This window comes from Melanotaenia boesemani, chromosome 10, assembly GCF_017639745.1.
Source record: "Melanotaenia boesemani isolate fMelBoe1 chromosome 10, fMelBoe1.pri, whole genome shotgun sequence".
Taxonomy (NCBI): domain Eukaryota; kingdom Metazoa; phylum Chordata; class Actinopteri; order Atheriniformes; family Melanotaeniidae; genus Melanotaenia; species Melanotaenia boesemani.
This window is the reverse complement of record NC_055691.1, coordinates 23,773,878-23,791,341: the sequence shown is the minus strand read 5'-3', so window position 1 is coordinate 23,791,341 and position 17,464 is coordinate 23,773,878. Positions and strand designations below refer to the sequence as shown.

At 38.1% G+C, this 17,464-nt stretch overlaps 2 protein-coding genes across 4 annotated transcripts; one reads left to right on the top strand and one right to left on the bottom strand.

Moving 5' to 3' along the window:
* Positions 1 to 111: 111 nt before the first annotated feature.
* Positions 112 to 13,004, bottom strand: LOC121647407 (ubiquitin-conjugating enzyme E2 Q2-like). Of its 2 annotated transcripts, none has more exons than XM_041996786.1 (13): positions 12,747 to 13,004; positions 8,916 to 9,020; positions 6,945 to 7,067; positions 6,805 to 6,861; positions 6,567 to 6,716; positions 6,261 to 6,345; positions 6,108 to 6,168; positions 5,932 to 6,022; positions 5,758 to 5,816; positions 4,427 to 4,475; positions 4,242 to 4,337; positions 3,210 to 3,276; positions 112 to 3,124 (listed from the first exon to the last, which is right to left on the bottom strand). In XM_041996786.1, exons 1-13 carry the CDS (start codon positions 12,903 to 12,905, stop codon positions 3,093 to 3,095), a joined length of 1,134 nt encoding a protein of 377 aa, XP_041852720.1. In that variant the 5' UTR covers positions 12,906 to 13,004; the 3' UTR covers positions 112 to 3,092. The 2 variants fall into 2 exon arrangements, with proteins under 2 accessions (XP_041852720.1, XP_041852721.1); XM_041996787.1 differs by having other exon boundaries at positions 6,567 to 6,713.
* Positions 13,005 to 14,601: 1,597 nt separating this feature from the next.
* Positions 14,602 to 17,170, top strand: LOC121647377 (UDP-glucuronosyltransferase 2C1-like). 2 transcript variants are annotated; one of them, XM_041996733.1, is made up of 3 exons: positions 14,602 to 14,757; positions 15,115 to 15,197; positions 15,318 to 17,170. In XM_041996733.1, the coding sequence occupies exon 3, from the start codon at positions 15,325 to 15,327 to the stop codon at positions 16,927 to 16,929; it is 1,605 nt and encodes a 534-aa protein (XP_041852667.1). In that variant the 5' UTR covers positions 14,602 to 14,757; positions 15,115 to 15,197; positions 15,318 to 15,324; the 3' UTR covers positions 16,930 to 17,170. The 2 variants fall into 2 exon arrangements, with proteins under 2 accessions (XP_041852667.1, XP_041852666.1); XM_041996732.1 differs by lacking the exon at positions 15,115 to 15,197.
* The last annotated feature ends 294 nt before the right edge of the window (positions 17,171 to 17,464 follow it).

Below are 17,464 nucleotides of genomic sequence, written 5' to 3'. Positions count from 1 at the left end.
CAAAAAATTTTTAATTCATACATTAAAAGTTTAGCTTCAGCACATTTGCAGTTTCACACTAATAACCCAAATAACTGTAATGACAATAGAGAGAAAACATCAAAACATAACTAATCTTAAAATTCTTTATTCATAAACTTGATGCAAGTTTACAAATTACTGTACATGGTCAAAATTTCTTCAAATGAAAAAAAAAAAAAAGAAGGGAAACCAAAGCGAGTCAGACTCGATCACCTGTCTGATCCAGAAATAAATTGACAACTGAGATAAATGAGTCATTTTAACACAATCCAGTTTGAGAAGCATACAAGTCCAATCAACACTGGATGACTGTCGAACCTGAATCAGCTTTACGTATCTCCCTTCACCAGAGTTTGGGCATTTCTTGGAGGTATTCTCTGGGATGGATAAAGACTATGTAGCAGATTTTATTGTTCAAATTCCAAGTTTCTGGTGTAGCTTTTCTGTCAATAACATACACCAGTCAGGTGAGGACACTTCTTAGTATCCTCCCCTCAGACATGTAACAGGATGTAAGATCAGTGTGCTGAAAAATATTTTTCTTTCCTGATTTGAAAATATTCAGCTTGCATGTTTTTATTTAACCACCTCTGCAGGCACATTGTTACCAGTTGGGCAAACACTTAAATCTGGATTTTCTTTTTCCTTTAAACTCCAACATTATAATGGGGATAAATAAATCAAAAAACAGTAAATATCAAAGGATACTGACGGTCTTCACTTGACTGATACCCCACACTATTCATGTAAATCTTTCCAATATGAATTTTTTGAATTGCAAAAACATGAAGCCCATATTATAAAGCCTGTTTCTTGTTCTGTTTGTCATCAGATGAGCAGGTGAGAAGGGAAAACATCAGTGGTGCAGAGCGCTAATTAATCAACAATAACTCAGCATGTATTATCCAGTTGTAAGTATTGTTACCTGAGTTGCCTTTCAGACACACTTTTGCAGTGTTGACACATAAACTGCAAAAGAGCCTTCAGATTGATAAGATAAAGTGAATTTCCTGTAGTATGTGGGATAGCAGTACTTATAATGTACCACAGTATATTGCATTAAGGTTAAAATATACTGTTTAGGTACTGAAATTCAGGTTTTATCACAATACAAACGATCGCTTTCTAAGAGTAACATTGAAAACATCTGAACCGGCAATGGGAGCCCTGGATAACGGACATCTTGCTGCAGATATAGTAGAAGCAAGGATCAGCCCCACTGCAAGTGACAGCAACGTTTTTAGATGGATTGGGTCTAAAATTGAGAAAGGAGGTGTGGCTATTAAATAACGAGACTAAAGCTGTAATTTAAGGTTAATGAAATCAAATTCAATAGAAGTATTGCACATAGGCTCTAGAAGTTGTGATAAAGGATGAGAAAGAAGAGGTAGGTGTAGAAAAATGGTTTAATTCCTCATCAGCGTACAGTTCTCTCATACCCCTTTTTCATTATATTAATTGTGATTCCTGAACCTGCTCCATAAAGAGGTCTTTGAACCTTGGTGCAGCCCACATTTTGGGCATACATGATCAGGAAAGCAGGAAACATCCCATCTGCCCGTCATCACTGCTTTAGATTAAAAACTACTGTTTTCTCAGTTTGTTTTGGATAAGTGTGCAGAACCTGCTCCATGTGGGAGGAAGCCGAGCGTCAGCGGAGCCATTTTTGTCCCAAGAATTTTTTTTGCTGTGCTTGACCACCTTCCTCACATAGCATCATGTGATTTGTGAGGAAGAAAAGAAGAAAATGTTTATACTTTTGAGACAACTACCACACCAAGAACTTACTGCCCAGGAGGCAGGGGTGCACAGCTGCCCACTGGTCTTCTCAACCCTTTTCCTTTCCTTAAAATTTAATTACATAATTAGCCCCACTTATTAGCCACACCTCAACATGTAAAAATATTATGTTTGCTATAAATATGGGCAGAATAATAAGATCCAAAATCTGGTAACCTCTTTATTTCCTCTATTAAGCCCATCCCAACACTTCTGCTCAACAGAATGACTGAAAGCAAATCCAACTCTTATTTTTTTCATATATATATATATATATATATATATATATATATATATATATATATATATATATATATATATATATATATATAAATAAAACAGTGGTTGAGATGAGGCTCATGTACAACATGCTGTTAACTTTGCACACAAAGGGCTTCATTTTCAGCATCAACCTCTACAGCTACAATCAACAGAAAGACCAATAGCACTTACAGGGCCATTGAAAAGAAATAAGGCAAAAAGAGCCCTTCAGCTTTAACATTAGGCCTGTTAGAACTTCCAAACGTCACAATTATCCTCTTCTGAGATATTTTTTTACTGGTTGGTCAATTACTCTTCATTCAGATTGCATTTTGATTCTATGTGGCCAAATGTTTTTATTTATTTTACACTTTTAAAAAAAAGAGGTAAGACCTAACAATACTGAGTAGTAGATAATCTTAATTTTAAGATAAGCTTCCAACATAAGAAACTCTCTCCTTTATTGTCTAGGATGCTCAAATAACAAATAATTGCCAAACAATGTCTAAAATAATATTTGCATTTATGTACCTGTTAATTTCCAAAAGAAAACAAAGTGAAAAAAGAAAAAAAAAGAAACCAAAATCACAGTCAATCTAAAACTGGTGCAATGAGGTGCCACTTCAAGAGCTTCATTATCAATCTTTTAAAATTCCCATTTAAAGAGGGGTGACTGACTGTGGGGCCCACTTTGTCAAAGCAGCTAAAGAAAAAGCGTTTCTCCACATTTAAAAAGGGAGAAAAGTCTTAGTTTTTTTTTTTTCTTCTTCTTCCAAAAGACAAATGAGCATATTTAGAAAAACAGGACAAGTAACACCCTCACATCCTCTTCCTCACTAAAACACTGAGGGGAGAAGTGAGGCCAGAGTTGAGTCTCTCCTGGAGCAGGGCGAAAAATACTTGTCAGATGAGCCAAAGAGATGGTTTCGGTGAGAAATAGATATATTCCCAGTAAGTCAGAGAGGGAAAATATTCCAAAGAAAACAAGATGACCCATAGACATGTTCCCAGTGCATAGTGGTGGCAACTCCTTATCCGTCCTCTTTAGGTGGTGTGTACCAGCCTGGAAGAACAGAGAGACTTCTTTCCTTATGCTTGCAAACACAAGTGACTCTACCAACACAATTACTCTTGAAACAGAAACATACCATTTTTTTCATGAATCTGCACCAGGGATTTATACGACTGTTGTGCTCTGGCAAGATTGTACTGGTTCTAAAAGAAAGAAAATAAACACATTAATTGATTAATCAACAGATGTTTCTTGTTGATGTTAGCACAAATAAACAACAACAACAAAAAAAAATCTTGTTCCAGTTAAAAGTATTTCTGAGGGGCAGCAGACAGATCAGGGTGCTCTCTGTGAGCAGAAACAGGGAGACAGTCTAGCAAACATAACAGCTACTCAAAACAAGGAAGAGAACTTTATAAACCAAAGCCTGTCTCTTGAGACTGCTGGGCTCCGGTGCAGTAACAGAGGAACAGGACCACCTCCGCTGAGTTTTCACGCATTAAGCCAGCATCATGGGATGAGTGTGAAGTTGTGATGGTGTTTGATACATGCGACTAGCATAAGATTTAAAAGCATAAACAATCAGCACCAAATCCTGCACGGCGATAAGTCTAAAATGGTTTACATCTCGTGGTCATTGTGGGTAATGCAGTTGCTACTTGTGGCTAATTTGGGAGATTTATGAGATGCGTATGTTATACGACACACTACAACTTCTACTTGGCTGAGTTAACGTCAGGCCTCCTTTGATTCTGAAGTGCAGTAATGACTTCTTGAAAGGACACACTGGCATGGGATGAAGGCAGCTTGTTTGGTTCATTTGTGAATGGGTGGGGCATCGCCACAGCTGGATGCAGCTCTGATCTGTGAAATTGTGGGTCAGGTGAACGGCACATTGTGATTATTACAAGAGTAACTTCAGCAACATATGCAGCTAAGTTTTCTCAATTAAAGAACATTTGTGTTGCACAGGCAGTGTACAACTACTGGTCAGTGACTGCATGTACTTTGTGTGTGACAGAACATCGACCTAAAGCAAAAGCAAAACATGTAAAAATCCACTTTTTGACTATATATATACACATGACATGAAACGGGAGGCTGAGGTCAGTAAATGTGGTCTTAAAGGTCAGATGTTTTGCTCAACAATCAAATGATATTATATTACCTTATTGGCTCCAAACTGCACCCTGGCTTTGCCTTTAACCAGAGTTGCATTTATCTGCATAATGACAGATTCTATGGAATAGGCACTGCTCCAGCCCTAAAGAAATAAACACAACATAACTCTAATTTTCCAGCTGTGTGAAAGGAAGAAAACAGCCAAAAGATGTGCAAAACTTCTGCACATACCTGTTTTGTGAGAAGTTCCATGCACAAGGCTCCTCCTCCGAGAACATAACTAAAACAAATAAAAGAAAAAATGAGAAATATCCCGCACAAGTTACCATTACATAGTAAAAAGTCAAGTGAATGCTGTTTAATTTAGATATAACTTGTATTTTTGTTTGCCGTGTGAGAGAGAACATTTTAGATTTTTGCTAAGAGAGAATTAAAACAGTTGAGAAGGCAAGGCATCAATAAGGTCTTTTAGATTCTGAACCATTTCAATAACTTGTATTATTTAAAATGTAAAGCCTGGTACACATAATGATTTTTGGGCTGTTTTTGTCTCGATTTTGTCTCTTCCCGACCTCGGACGGCAAACGCCCAATCATCGTGATATTTCCCTGTCCAATCATCATTTGGACTGTGGTGTGTTACGAGCCGATTTGTCCCGATAATCCGCTCGGAAACGGGTTGTAGTCAGTGCAGATTTCTGAGGAACACCGACGACTCAGGCATTGTGACTGTGTGGATTGTGATTGCACTGAATGTAGCCAATCAGAGAGCGAGCTGGGAACAAGGAAGTAAATAAAGTCCATTCTGTATTTGTCTGTTAACAATAGTTCCAAGACCACCATCATTCCCTCGTCCTCTTCCATGCTGTGTGTTGTGTTTTCCGGTTGCTGCTATGCTTCTTCTTCTTCGTTTGTTGCCATGGTTTTTCTTCTACGTTTCCACGTTTGTCCAGTTCGGAGAACTAGATTGTAGGTGAGTTGTGGGACAGCATCGCTATGTGTGTGTTGTTCTGCGATTACATTTTCGGAGCACACCACACACAATACGATCAAAACTGATTTTTTTTTTTTTTTTTAATCTTCACATGTGAGGTCTCAACCAGATAAAAAAATCTCACAAGATTAAAAAAATTGTTATGTGTGTATCAGGCTTAAAAGGGAACTGTGTCACACTGCTGTCAAGGTTTTCATAAAAGTAAATATAGTTCAACTACATCTGACAGACTAATATCAATTATTTATGCAAAATGTTTTATTTTTCTAAAGCTCAGGATAATTATTTTACCCACAAGCAAATGTAACACATGACATAGTCATGTTTACACAGTGTCTAGAAGACACACAGCGATTCACTGAAGGAGTTGATCGTGGCTTTGTAAGCAAACACAGTTCAGTGTGACCACGTCTGAAACAGCTACAAAAATAATGCAATCAAATTTTATCCAAACAAAATCTAAAAAGATTCTTTTGACTTTGTGCACTACAGTACTTGTGAACTATAAATATGACATGTTAAAGTATTTCACATGTGAGATGGGCAGGAAGAAGCAAGTACACACTCACCCTCCAGAGAGCACAGGTGAGACAACACGTACAAAAGGTGGGTCAAAAGGAAAATTATCCTGTCATACGGAGAAACACAAAGAACAAAAATTTGTCATATTAAAAAACTCTACCCACCTTCTCTCCTTGAAAAAAAACCAAAAAAAAAAACAGGAATGTTTCCACGTAACTTACTTTATAAGAGAAATTGAGCAGAATGTAGTCCACTCCTTCCTTTTCTTTTAAAACCTGCAAGTCACTATGTAACGGACTATCTGGGTCTACCCTGAAAAGAAGATCAGCAGGTCAAATCCAACACAGCTAATATTTTCAAAGTTAGAAACTTTTAGAAACCACTAAACTGAACTTACGTCCTTAACTTGACGTGCCATTCATAAAGGCTGTCGTTGACTAGTTCGACTGAATAAATACCTGAAAAATGAGTGATAAAGTCAAAGCTGGAATACAACCTGGTGAGGACATAAGAAAACAATAAAAATGAGAGAAATTATCTGTGTATGTACCTGTCTTGTAACTCTGTGACCTGTAGATCTCCCTGAGTTCCTTCATTAGGCGATCTGAGGCTTGCACTGAACCAGAGACTGCACCCTGAAATGTAAACAGTGAAGGTGCGTCACACAGATGCCAAGACACCAAAACAAACATGAGCGGTACATCAGCTGGATATTTATGCAGATTTCTAATGTTATCCTTGCAAGTACGCTGCTAAGTTTTGTGCAGAGTGAAAGAAAGAAAGAAACAATCTCTCACTTTCTAGATTACAGTCATGTGGTTTTATTAAGAAAAACAAGAACAGAACAAACACTTACATTCAAGTGATCTTGTCTCTGGTTTTTTCGGATTTTCTCCAAGATGGCCAGATTTTCTTTCTCTATTCCATCATCTTCTGACTTTTTACCCGCCGCTGGCTCCTCTTTCATGTCATAATGGTCCAGGTCTTGGTCCAGGTCAATGTCCTGCTGCCACAGAGTGTTAATTACATTTCAGAACAAGAAGGAAAAAAATTATATTAGTCTATTCCAGGAACAAATGAACAAATGTAGGTACCTCTCCCATTTCTTCTTCCTCTTCCTCTTCAGATGTTACCTCATCTGTTGGCCCATGCTGTAGAGGGGGGAATCAATGCAAATTAACAAACATTACGTTTTTGAAGTCAACAAATCTAAGCTTTCACTTCGTGTGCTTACCTTGCGCTCTTGGGTAATTGGTCCAGCAGGTAGAGGCTGGTCTAGCATTTCTACATCTGGATGTTGTGGCAGGTTGTAAAGCCGACACAGATCGCAAATGAGGCGTTTCAACTGCTGAAGAAGCTAGAAGAACCATCAAAAAATAATTAAACAGGAAGATAAATACTAAACAATTCTTTTAACCTTCCACTGTTAAAGCACAAAAAACACTTCATGTCCACCTTCTAAGCTGCACAGCCACAGTAATGCAATCCAATATAACGCTTAGTGTTCACGTTGAATATATTCAGTTTTTTCTTAGTTTGACAGAGGTGTTAATTAAATATCTTATAGTGGCGCTGTTGCAAACGGGAGCTCATCAGTACACCAGGTGTGAGGTGAAGTTGTAAGGGTTACTTTGAATAAATCCACACCTCAAACTTCAACACTGTTATTCCCTTGAAGTGGGCTGCTGGGACCCTTGAAGTGGGCTGCTGGGAGTGAGGTCACCTGGTGGATAGTGAAGCCCTTGAATAACCAGAGGCAATGGACTGGGTGGGGAGACCCTTCAGTAAGCAAGCTGCGCTGCCCGAGTTCTGAAGTCAAAACTGAATATTAGGGCTGCAACGATTAGTCGACGTTGTTGACAATAAAAATAGTCGACAACTAATTTAGCCGTCGACACTTAAAAAAGAGGCACAGCGGACTTGCATAACAACCTCATGCAAGATTTCAAAGCTGAAAGTGAAATAAGAGCCATTTATAATAATCATGAGATACATAACCCCATTGGTCGACTAGTTGTTTTAATAGTGAGTGACTAATCGACCATTGGAATAGTCATTAGTTGCAGCCCTACTGAATATGTCACTATGGTTTTTACTTAGCGTTTATTTCATAATGATGCACATTAGGGCTGCACAATTGATAAAATCTTCATTTTAGTCATGATTTTGGCTTCCCACAGTTAAATTAATATTTTCAACTGAAAATGAAAATGTGTGTTCAGCCAACAAACTACAAAACAGCAGCAAATCCGGAACCACTAAACCACAGTACGAGTCAGAAGTCATGCTAGACCAGGGGTCTCCAACTTCGGTCCTCGTGAGCTACTGTCCTGCAGGTTTTAGATGTCTCCTATTACAACACACCTCTGCACAAGCCTGTTAATGACCCAGTGATTTGAGTCAGACTTTCTGAGTGGATGGAAAGAGAGGAAGAAAAAATAATACATATTATTACCCATCAATTTAAATTGCTACTTACATTTATTGGGACCTAGCTTAGCTACCTAATAGTATTTAGCTAAATTTCAGAAACAGCTCTATTATAAACATGACATTTAAAAATGACATAAAACAGATAAATATGAAGTACTTATTCTGTCCCCACTGCAACAGCAGAGAATTTAACAATGCTACAACCCGTATCCATAACAAGGTAAACATGAACGTTTGGTATATTACTAAACTCGACTATCCCAAATTAAACACAAACAATTTATGATAAACTCAAACCGACTCAGCTGGCCACACCTTTCATGATCTGCAGAAACTTACTGCATTAAAGGGAATGTTGGTTTATGCCTTGTTAAAGGATAAAAAAAAAAAAAAAAAAAAAAACAGCTGCTGAGAAAACGGCGTTGTGTTTTAAGGTGTTTGATCTGAACACACTACTTAGCATGACTTTTTAAATTTTGCGATGAAGGCTGAACATCTGTTCTGTTGAAATTACAAACACCTCTTCAGCCCTTCTGTAATTTCTCAACTTTGTTGCTGGGAGGAAATCCCGTCATATGAGCTCTCTTCTTGAAAGCATCGCTGCACCTTCCGTGTTCTATAGTGATCATGGAGCACCCAGTTCCTTGCTTAAAGTCCCAGGAGCACCCACATATCAACATGCATTAAGTAGCTTATGGAGTGGAGGGCAGCAATGGGTAGATATGTTGTCATTTTGTGCTCTAGGAAGATGGATCCTTCTGAGCCAACTCACCAACGTGCTGCCTTTTCTCACATCCTCCAAGCGTTCCAACACTTCAGCCAGACTAGGATCATCAGAATCAACAAACCATATTGGTGGTGTGGAGGGATAAGATTCCTGTAACAGAGACAACAATAACCCGTTTATTTAGCTGCATCTGTGTTAATGCCTTTGTTGTTTACAGATAGAGTTTTGTAACTTTATGGTTGGCGGACTGCGTACCCCTGCTTCCAAGAAACAAAACTGCTGACCGGTGATAAAAATATCATGCACATAAAATAATTAAAGTTCATTTCGGGGTTATAAACCAAATGTCCAATTCAAACCAAATGTCTCAGCCCGCTGAAGAAAACAAAGGGCCTCATTCACCAATATCTTCTTACGTATCTTCTTAAATCAGTTCTTAAGTTGTACTTGAGAATTTTTTTTATGAAAACGCTCCGTCAGATCATGTTCGTAGACAGTGGTATTGTTCCCACTTTCTTGAGATTGGTGAATATCAATCCCTCCTAAGTTGAAAGGATGGACCAGCCGACCCTACTTTGGATAGGTACACATCCAAAAAAATGCCCATAAAAGGTCATGACTTAGTCTGTCTCACTTCTGTCTGTTTGCACTAAGAAAAATAAAACAGAATGACAAAATGATGAATGAAGACAAAAGATTATAATAAAGATGTGCAATGAAGCCTGATTTTCCTCACTTTAAAAGTGTTTACTAGATCATAAATAAATCACATGGTGAGCTACAAATAATATAAAAACAGCTTTGTAAACGAATGGGTCATTAATTAATCCTGAACTTGGACAGCAGCCTGCAGCCTGGTCCCATGAGCGCGCCAAGATGCACATCCTCTTGATGCCGTGGCTCAAAGGTAAAACGGTACTCTGTAGAATAAATGTACATTACATAGCCTACTGTACCTCATATGGTTTGTAAAGCAAATTTCCACCTGCTGTGGCATCATTTTAAGATGTGGTTCACCTACAGAGTAAGTCCATCTGATGAATCCTCTAGGAGAGTCTGATAGTTGTTATTAAGCAGGAAAAAAAAACATAATTTCTTAATAAAAGTAATTATTATAATTAAAAGACACTGTGGTAGTACATTTTAACTATTAAAGACCACACTCAGCAGGTGGATCTGGAAGTCACAGGTGACTTGGACATTTATGGAGTGATATTCTTGTGGCTGAGGCAACGGAGCTGGTGTGTGCATTTTTTTGGGGGGGGGGGGGGGGGTTGCACCGATGGTGTGCGGAAGACTAACAACAGAAGTTAATTAAACATCTGACAAAAACATTACTGTAGTTTTGTATATTTATGAACAGAAAAACAAGACAAATACCGATTTTGTTCGAATGTGTCGACTTTCAGATGTTCATAAGAGAACTCCTGAGTGTTCGTAGATACGATGATTTTGGTGAATGCCACACTTTTCGTAAAATGTTTGTAAGTAGGTTTTAGGAACACATTTGTTTGTGAGAATGTTTGGTGAATGAGGCCCAACACCAGCTGCAGAGGCACCAGTGACAACTGACTTGGTGCTGCTCTGATGCTTCAGTTGGATCATAATACAAATTTAAGTTAGGTTATATTCTATATTAAAGCTAAATGCAGTTAAAGGCATCTGACAGGCTAAGTCAGTAATGTAAAGCAATGCTACATAATATCTGTTTATTATGTGAACACAATCTAAAACATCAAAACTTAGAGCAGCTTGTTGATGGGAGAAGATTCTCGATTTAAAGACCAACAATTGAATAATAGACTTTGAACTGATCAGTTTAAACAGGACATCTGCAGACTCAAAAGAAAGTCCATACAACTCACTACCAAAACTCCCAGTCACTTGGATTTTTTAAGCTTCAGTTTAAAGAATAAACTGTTGTCTTTTTACCTCACACATGCAGTTTGACTTCTTCCTCCTAAGTAGTAATGTAACAAATGTAGTAGGTTTCACAGTATGAAAATCGACAGCCGTAATATTTTGCAGGTTTGATCATCTACAGATACAGATAGTTTTCACACATGAGAACTGGAAAGAGAGCAGAGAATTTGGCCCGGACTTCCTCCGCAGCTGCTGTTTATTCTCCAACAAGCACCTCACAGCAGGAGATGCATTCTCATAACTGGAAATACAACAAAGTGGTGCCTCGGTCGAGAGCGGAGGATGCAGGACATGATGCAAAAAGTATACAGTGGAAATCCCAGCTTCACTGGCATAAAAGAGAGAGCTTTCTTGAAAACTGTTCTTGATGTTGATATCAACACCACATACCAAATATTTAAACACATCTACAATATAGTTCAATTAACATACAGGTCAGTAGAAAAGAGAATGAAGCAGCAAAAGTTATCAGCACACACGCTTGCTGCAAAAATGCTGCAGAGGATTTTTTTAGCACTTCTTACTAGGCAGCTGGCCAGATAACTCCACAAGAGGTCCAGAGTGAATGTTGCTGACATTTGCATTGTCACATGCATTTGTGAAAATTTGCTTTTGTGCTGCCTCCAAACAGAAAAGACAGAGGCGAAACTCTGGGCTTCAAACTGTAGTTGCGTTAGACAGAATGAGACAACACATTCAAAACCAGCATCTGGTTATCAGACAAAAGCATACCAAAAACCACTGGACGTGTTCTAGCCAGAACCTTATCATTAGACCCTAGAGCCTGTACTCGGGTGTCCCTGTCCAGTTGCAACAACTGAGAACATGTAACTTCAAGCCAAATGATGAATTAAAATAATAATACAGGTTGTCTATTATGCCAAAAATTGCTGCATAATCTGACAGTGCTTTAAACCAGGTCCAGTGCAAACCAATCATCCACCTTATATCTGACAGGTAGATAAATGTATGGAGTCTAAATGGGATTTTAATCAAGTATGTTTATGCCCCCAAAAACGAGCAAAGTGGAACTACGTGTGTGTGTTTCTGCAAACAGGGGAGGATGTGGTCAGGATGTCAGAGGTTGTACATCTGTGCCACCTGAACCGTACAAAAACAAGTGCACAGACAATAATGGGCTTCAGGTCTTTCATCTACATAGTAAAGATTCAGGTGTGTTTAGATCAAGTTTCAAGGTGATTTAAAATCCTTCATAATTTATAACGAGTGATGAAAACTAATAGGCCTTGCACTTGACTAAATTATGTGTAACCACATAAACAACGTCAAGTATTGCAGAGAGTGTAAGAGTACGTTCAGCTATTTCTGAACGTTTTGTTGTCATGCTGATGGTGAATTTGCATCATTGTTTTATATGTGTGCCACGGGGATCAGTCTATTTATTGAAAAGGAACAAAACAGTTCTCAGCATTCCTTTAAATCGCCTACATTCAGCGTTACCAGTCACCAGTGTGACTTTAGCGCTACGTCTGACTGGACAAATAAAATAACTGAAATATTGTTTTAAAAGAACTCTGGTGGGACCAAAGGCCTAAAATCTTACAACAAAATATGTATCGATTTAATTGGATGTATTTCAATAATAAAGAAGTTAGTAGTTCTTATGCTGTAAGTAGTAACGCAGTTATTTGGCTAACAGAACAAGCTAGCGTTACTTTCAGTTAAGAGGCTAGCAGAAGCTACCGCAGCGTCGTTACTAATCGATGTTTCATTGTATACTTCTTTTTGTGAATTTAACATTAGGTGTACGTTGGTTTCTTTAACCAATATGATTTATCCATTCTTTTTTAACTCAATGCTGATGAGAAACAAAAGCGAACACTTTATGCGTAGTTCCATCTGTAAACACGGTACCTTCCGTTGACTGGTTTGGTTTCAGTGGGTAGTCAGAGCTGCATTAGCTTGTGCGCAGGGCTGGCCTGGTGGACTCACCGTGATGTTGCAGTGAATGATCAGCAGCTTCTCGCCTGTTACGTTGAACTGGCAACTCAGTTCATCGGGTTTCCAGTCTATTATTCTGAATCGTTCGTGGTTTGGGTCAAAAATTGACTCCAGAAACTTCAGTTCGGCTTTCAGCCCCGAAACCGACATCTTCTGTTCATCTCAAACCACCAGGCCGCTGGCAGAGGGGAAGTCAGGGCGGAATGCGACCGCGCAGTCGAGTCGGGTCTTCGGATCTCGCATGTTAGCGTGAGAACAACAACAAAGGGCTGGAGACTCCGCTTTATATAAACCTACTGTATGCTCTGCACTCAGTAGGGCTTCACAGACAGACATGTCAGAACACAGCTTCACTTAGTTTGATCTTACTTTACTTTATTTTTGGACATCACTGAATTGTTAAATATATATTCATAATGGATTGATTAGAAATTATTCCATCATGATAAACCCCATCTGGGACCAACATTATAATGTAAACTTGAATAAACATGCAACTTCGTCTTTCTTCTTTATTTTTTTTTAAAGAAAGATCAGATAATATTAAGATTGAACTAAATATCTTAGACTATTTTCCTAGGCTCTAATTGCAGTTGCATTAAATCTAAAGAAAAGTAGAATAAGCTCTGTACAAATAAAAAAAATGTAAAGATTAAGAAAACTTGCATCTTCATTCTATGTTTTTTCTATGAAGAGTTTTAATCTCTTTCATCAATTGTAAATAAGCTTAATATCTGCTCTATTATTGCAAGAATATCTGTATATTGAAAACACTGACATTTAAATTGCATACAGGCAGTAGAACAGCATAATGGTGGTAAATTCATGTCTCACGTGTAATAATTATAGGTGGGATCAAATCTTACTATCTGAATATGCCACAGGAATGCCCCACACACTGATTGCTATAGTAAATAGATATGATAGGAAAATTTAGTAACAGAAAATGGTTGAATGTTTTAATGAGGGAAGCTAGAGGAGAAGTCACACATAATAAGTTTATACTTCAATTATCACAGCCCAACAAGACTATATTGCTTCAAATTGGTTGTAAATCTATTGTGGGAACAAGGTGGGAATATTCCTGGATTGCATGTGGGAGTAGACACTGGTAGAACCATTCTGGGTGATAGGTCCTGTCTCACTAGTTTGGCTTGTTAATTCATCTGATGTGTCGTCTTTGTCTGTTAGGGTTTTAGAAAGTTAATTTATGGTGGCGCTGATTACATTAATTATGAATCATTTGGATGTGATTCAACTTTTGTTGCTGGCATTAAATTCAAAATGAGCATGCATTATGTTTAAATGTTTCTGTTTGAACAAGCAATGTGTTATTTTTGCATTATCTCCTATTAAATAAAGTGTTGAAATGATTTACTAATCTTTGCATTCTATTTTAACATACAGTACAGTAAAAGTTGTGGTGTTATTCCAGGAGTATTTGTTTGTTTTAATATATATAAATATAATAAAAACTTTATTTGTAGAAAAACTGGATAGTCAACATAATCTTTTAAAACTCTAAATGATGAAATCCTGTTTTATTTAATTTATAGTCAGGCTGTGCTGTTTATAGAATACTGTGTTCATCTACTCCTGTCACACAAACATATGTTTGAAACATATAGATCCTGATTAATAAATAACAGTTCCAGTTCTGGGCTGGTTTTGCCCTCAGTATAGTGTTGTGCAGTTAATTCCCTGCCCTGTTCAGTTTCACCGCTTTGAGTCTTTCAAAGTTCTGCACTGATGACACTAGATGGCAACAAATGAACCTGTTATTTGTTAACCCAAACATGGACTTTACTGCGACAGTTTATTGACCACTGCACACATTTTACAACTGGATCCTGATCTGGTAGATAGATGACAGGTAACGTCCCGCATAGTCACGACACCAAAGACCGGACTACATGGTGCATTCAGCACCACAAAACTTCATTAAATTATAGTGACACTTCAGCTGCGGTACAAGAAGTGGGGCTGTCTTTCTTGGATTTGGGTAAGAATATTGAAAAATATAAAGTGAAAAGTTTTTATGAGCATGAGTAAGGTAACAACAGCCGTCGGTCTTAAAGTTATGGCTTCATGTGCAGGTCTTGTGTAAATGTGAAGCTGATTGACCTTAACCAGTAACCTTAATTGGCCAGTTTATGCTTTGAAGAATTCCGATTTCATTTAATTATATCATATAATAATTTAAATTGTTGTAGTGAAAAAAAACTTTAAATCCTGTGTTCACAATTTGATTAGATCAGTTTTTAGAAGAGAAATTAACCTTCAAAGAAACTGCTGACAACTAGACTTGTGAAACTTAACGAAAGAAACCACTTGCTGATATCTGTTTTCATCATTTTAGCCTGTAAATGTGTAACTACTGCTGCTGTCAGAAAGCGCAGGAGAGCAGTAAACAGCATATCATTTTGCCTGAACTGCAGAGAAGTAAAAATTTAATACATATCTTTTATAATCTATAGTTTTAATATGACTGTACACCAAGAGGAAACCTGCAAACTAGTTATGCAGAACTCTTTGCTGATTTTGTTTTTGTGTGTTTTTAAGGTACCTGATGGTCAGCATGGCTCATTCATCTTTGCTCATCTTGACTCTTATGTTCATGCAACTATCCAGTACATCAGGGGGCAAGATTCTGGTGTTCCCACTGGATGGAAGTCACTGGATAAACATGAAAGTGCTTGTAGAGGCTCTGCATGCCAGAGGTCACGAGATCACTGTTATTCGAGAGTCTGATAGCTGGTACATCAGTGAAAAATCTCCTCTCTACACCTCCGTAACTCTGTCCTGTCGAGGTGGTTTTGAGGAAAACTTTGGAATCTTTTTGTCTCGACAGCTGGAGATTCGGCTGCAGAGAAAACCTACAACTTTTTGGTCCCGCTTCTTGACTCATATTCAGATGGAGAAGCTGATTTTAGACCAGTTCTCAGAGTTTCATAAGAAAATGAGTGAAACAATCATTCACATGTTTGAAGATGAGCACCTGATGCAGTCTTTACGCGCTGCTAAATATGACATGGTCTTGACTGACCCTGGCATTGGTGGAGGTGCGCTGCTGGCACGTTGGCTGCAAGTTCCTCTGGTTTTCAATGTCAGATGGACCATTCAGGGTGAAGCTCACTTCCTTATTGCTCCTTCACCTTTGGCATACATTCCATTCACTGCAACAGAGCTGACAGATAAAATGACCTTCCCTCAAAGGGTAAAGAACGTTTTGAGTTATATTGCTGGGATGTACACTCTCTCTTGCATCACTGAACCTGCTTACAAGCCAATAGTTAAACATTACTTTGGCCCTGATGTGGATTACTCAACATTTTTTCTGGATGCTGATATATGGCTGATGAGAAATGATTTTATCTTTGAGTTTCCACGTCCAACAATGCCAAATATTGTCTATATGGGTGGCTTTCAATGCAAGCCCCCAAATCCACTCCCTGCTGATTTGGAGGAGTTTGTTCAGACTTCTGGAGATCATGGAGTCATAATAATGACTCTAGGAACATTAGTTGGAAAGCTTCCTCAGGATATCTGCGAGGAAATTGCTGCAGCCTTTGCTCAACTGCCTCAAAAGGTTATTTGGAGGTATGTGGGACAAAGGCCAACCAACCTGGGCAACAACACATTACTTGTCAAATGGCTGCCACAAAAAGACCTTCTAGGACATCCCAAAGCTAAAGCTTTCGTGACCCATGGAGGAACTAATGGAGTTCAGGAGGCAATTTACTACGGAGTTCCTGTTGTTGGAATTCCTCTGTTCTACGATCAGCCTGAAAATCTTTCCAGAATCCGAGCAAAGGGAGCAGCTGTGACTGTGGATATCTCCATGCTAGATAGACATGTCTTCAAAGAGGCATTGATGGCAGTTCTTTATAATTCCACCTACAGGGTAAACATGCAGACTCTCTCGAAGCTGCACAGAGATCAGCCAGTGAAACCTCTGGATCTGGCAGTATTTTGGATAGAGTATGTCATAAGGCATAAAGGTGCCCGCCATCTGCGGACTCAGTCCCACAAAATGTCCTGGTTTGTTTACAACTCTGTTGACGTCATTGCAGCTTTGCTGACAGTTGCTTTGCTGGTGACATTAATCTGCATTTCTGTTGTTAGATTACTGTGGAGGAGGATTTTTGTTGGGGGAAAAGTTAAATGTGAATGAAACAGTGATTGTGAGATGAAAGATAATTCATTTAATAATTCAAGTCTGTGATTTCTTTTTTTCTTGCTTTACTCAGTTTACTAAAGTGTTAGCATATCACCCATAATGTTAGAAGGATATTGTTTTTAGAATAATTGCTCTCTTTATTTCTGTTTATACACATCAGTTATCATCTTTAACTAATCAGATGCAATTGAGAAGATATATAATTTATCAAGAATAAATCATACTGTCACAATCATTTCATGAGAAGAGGTAAAAAATGTTTTACTCCAACTTTATGGGTAACTATGTATATGTACACAATGAGGCCTAGATAGATTTGACACAATTTTAGATTTTTACCCAGACGTATAGAAGTTTTTATGAATCTGAACTTATAGGTTAAATTCTCCACTTTAACTGTATTCACATCAGAATCAAAGGAAGAGTTTAGTGATTACAGCTCTTAAATATGTAGAACCGTCTTTGTCAAGGGACTAAATTTAATGTAACAGTTGACTAAGCTGTTTTATGAGCAGAAAAGGTTGTGTAA

Coding starts and splice junctions, on each gene's coding strand:
- LOC121647407 (XM_041996786.1), bottom strand. CDS start 12,905: ATGTCGGTTTCGGGGCTGAAAGCCGAACTGAAGTTTCTGGAGTCAATT. Junction 9,021..12,746: donor TCATTCACTGCAACATCACG/GTGAGTCCACCA, acceptor TCTCTGTTACAG/GAATCTTATCCCTCCACACC. Junction 6,862..6,944: donor CAATTACCCAAGAGCGCAAG/GTAAGCACACGA, acceptor CCCCCTCTACAG/CATGGGCCAACAGATGAGGT.
- LOC121647377 (XM_041996732.1), top strand. CDS start 15,325: ATGGTCAGCATGGCTCATTCATCTTTGCTCATCTTGACTCTTATGTTC.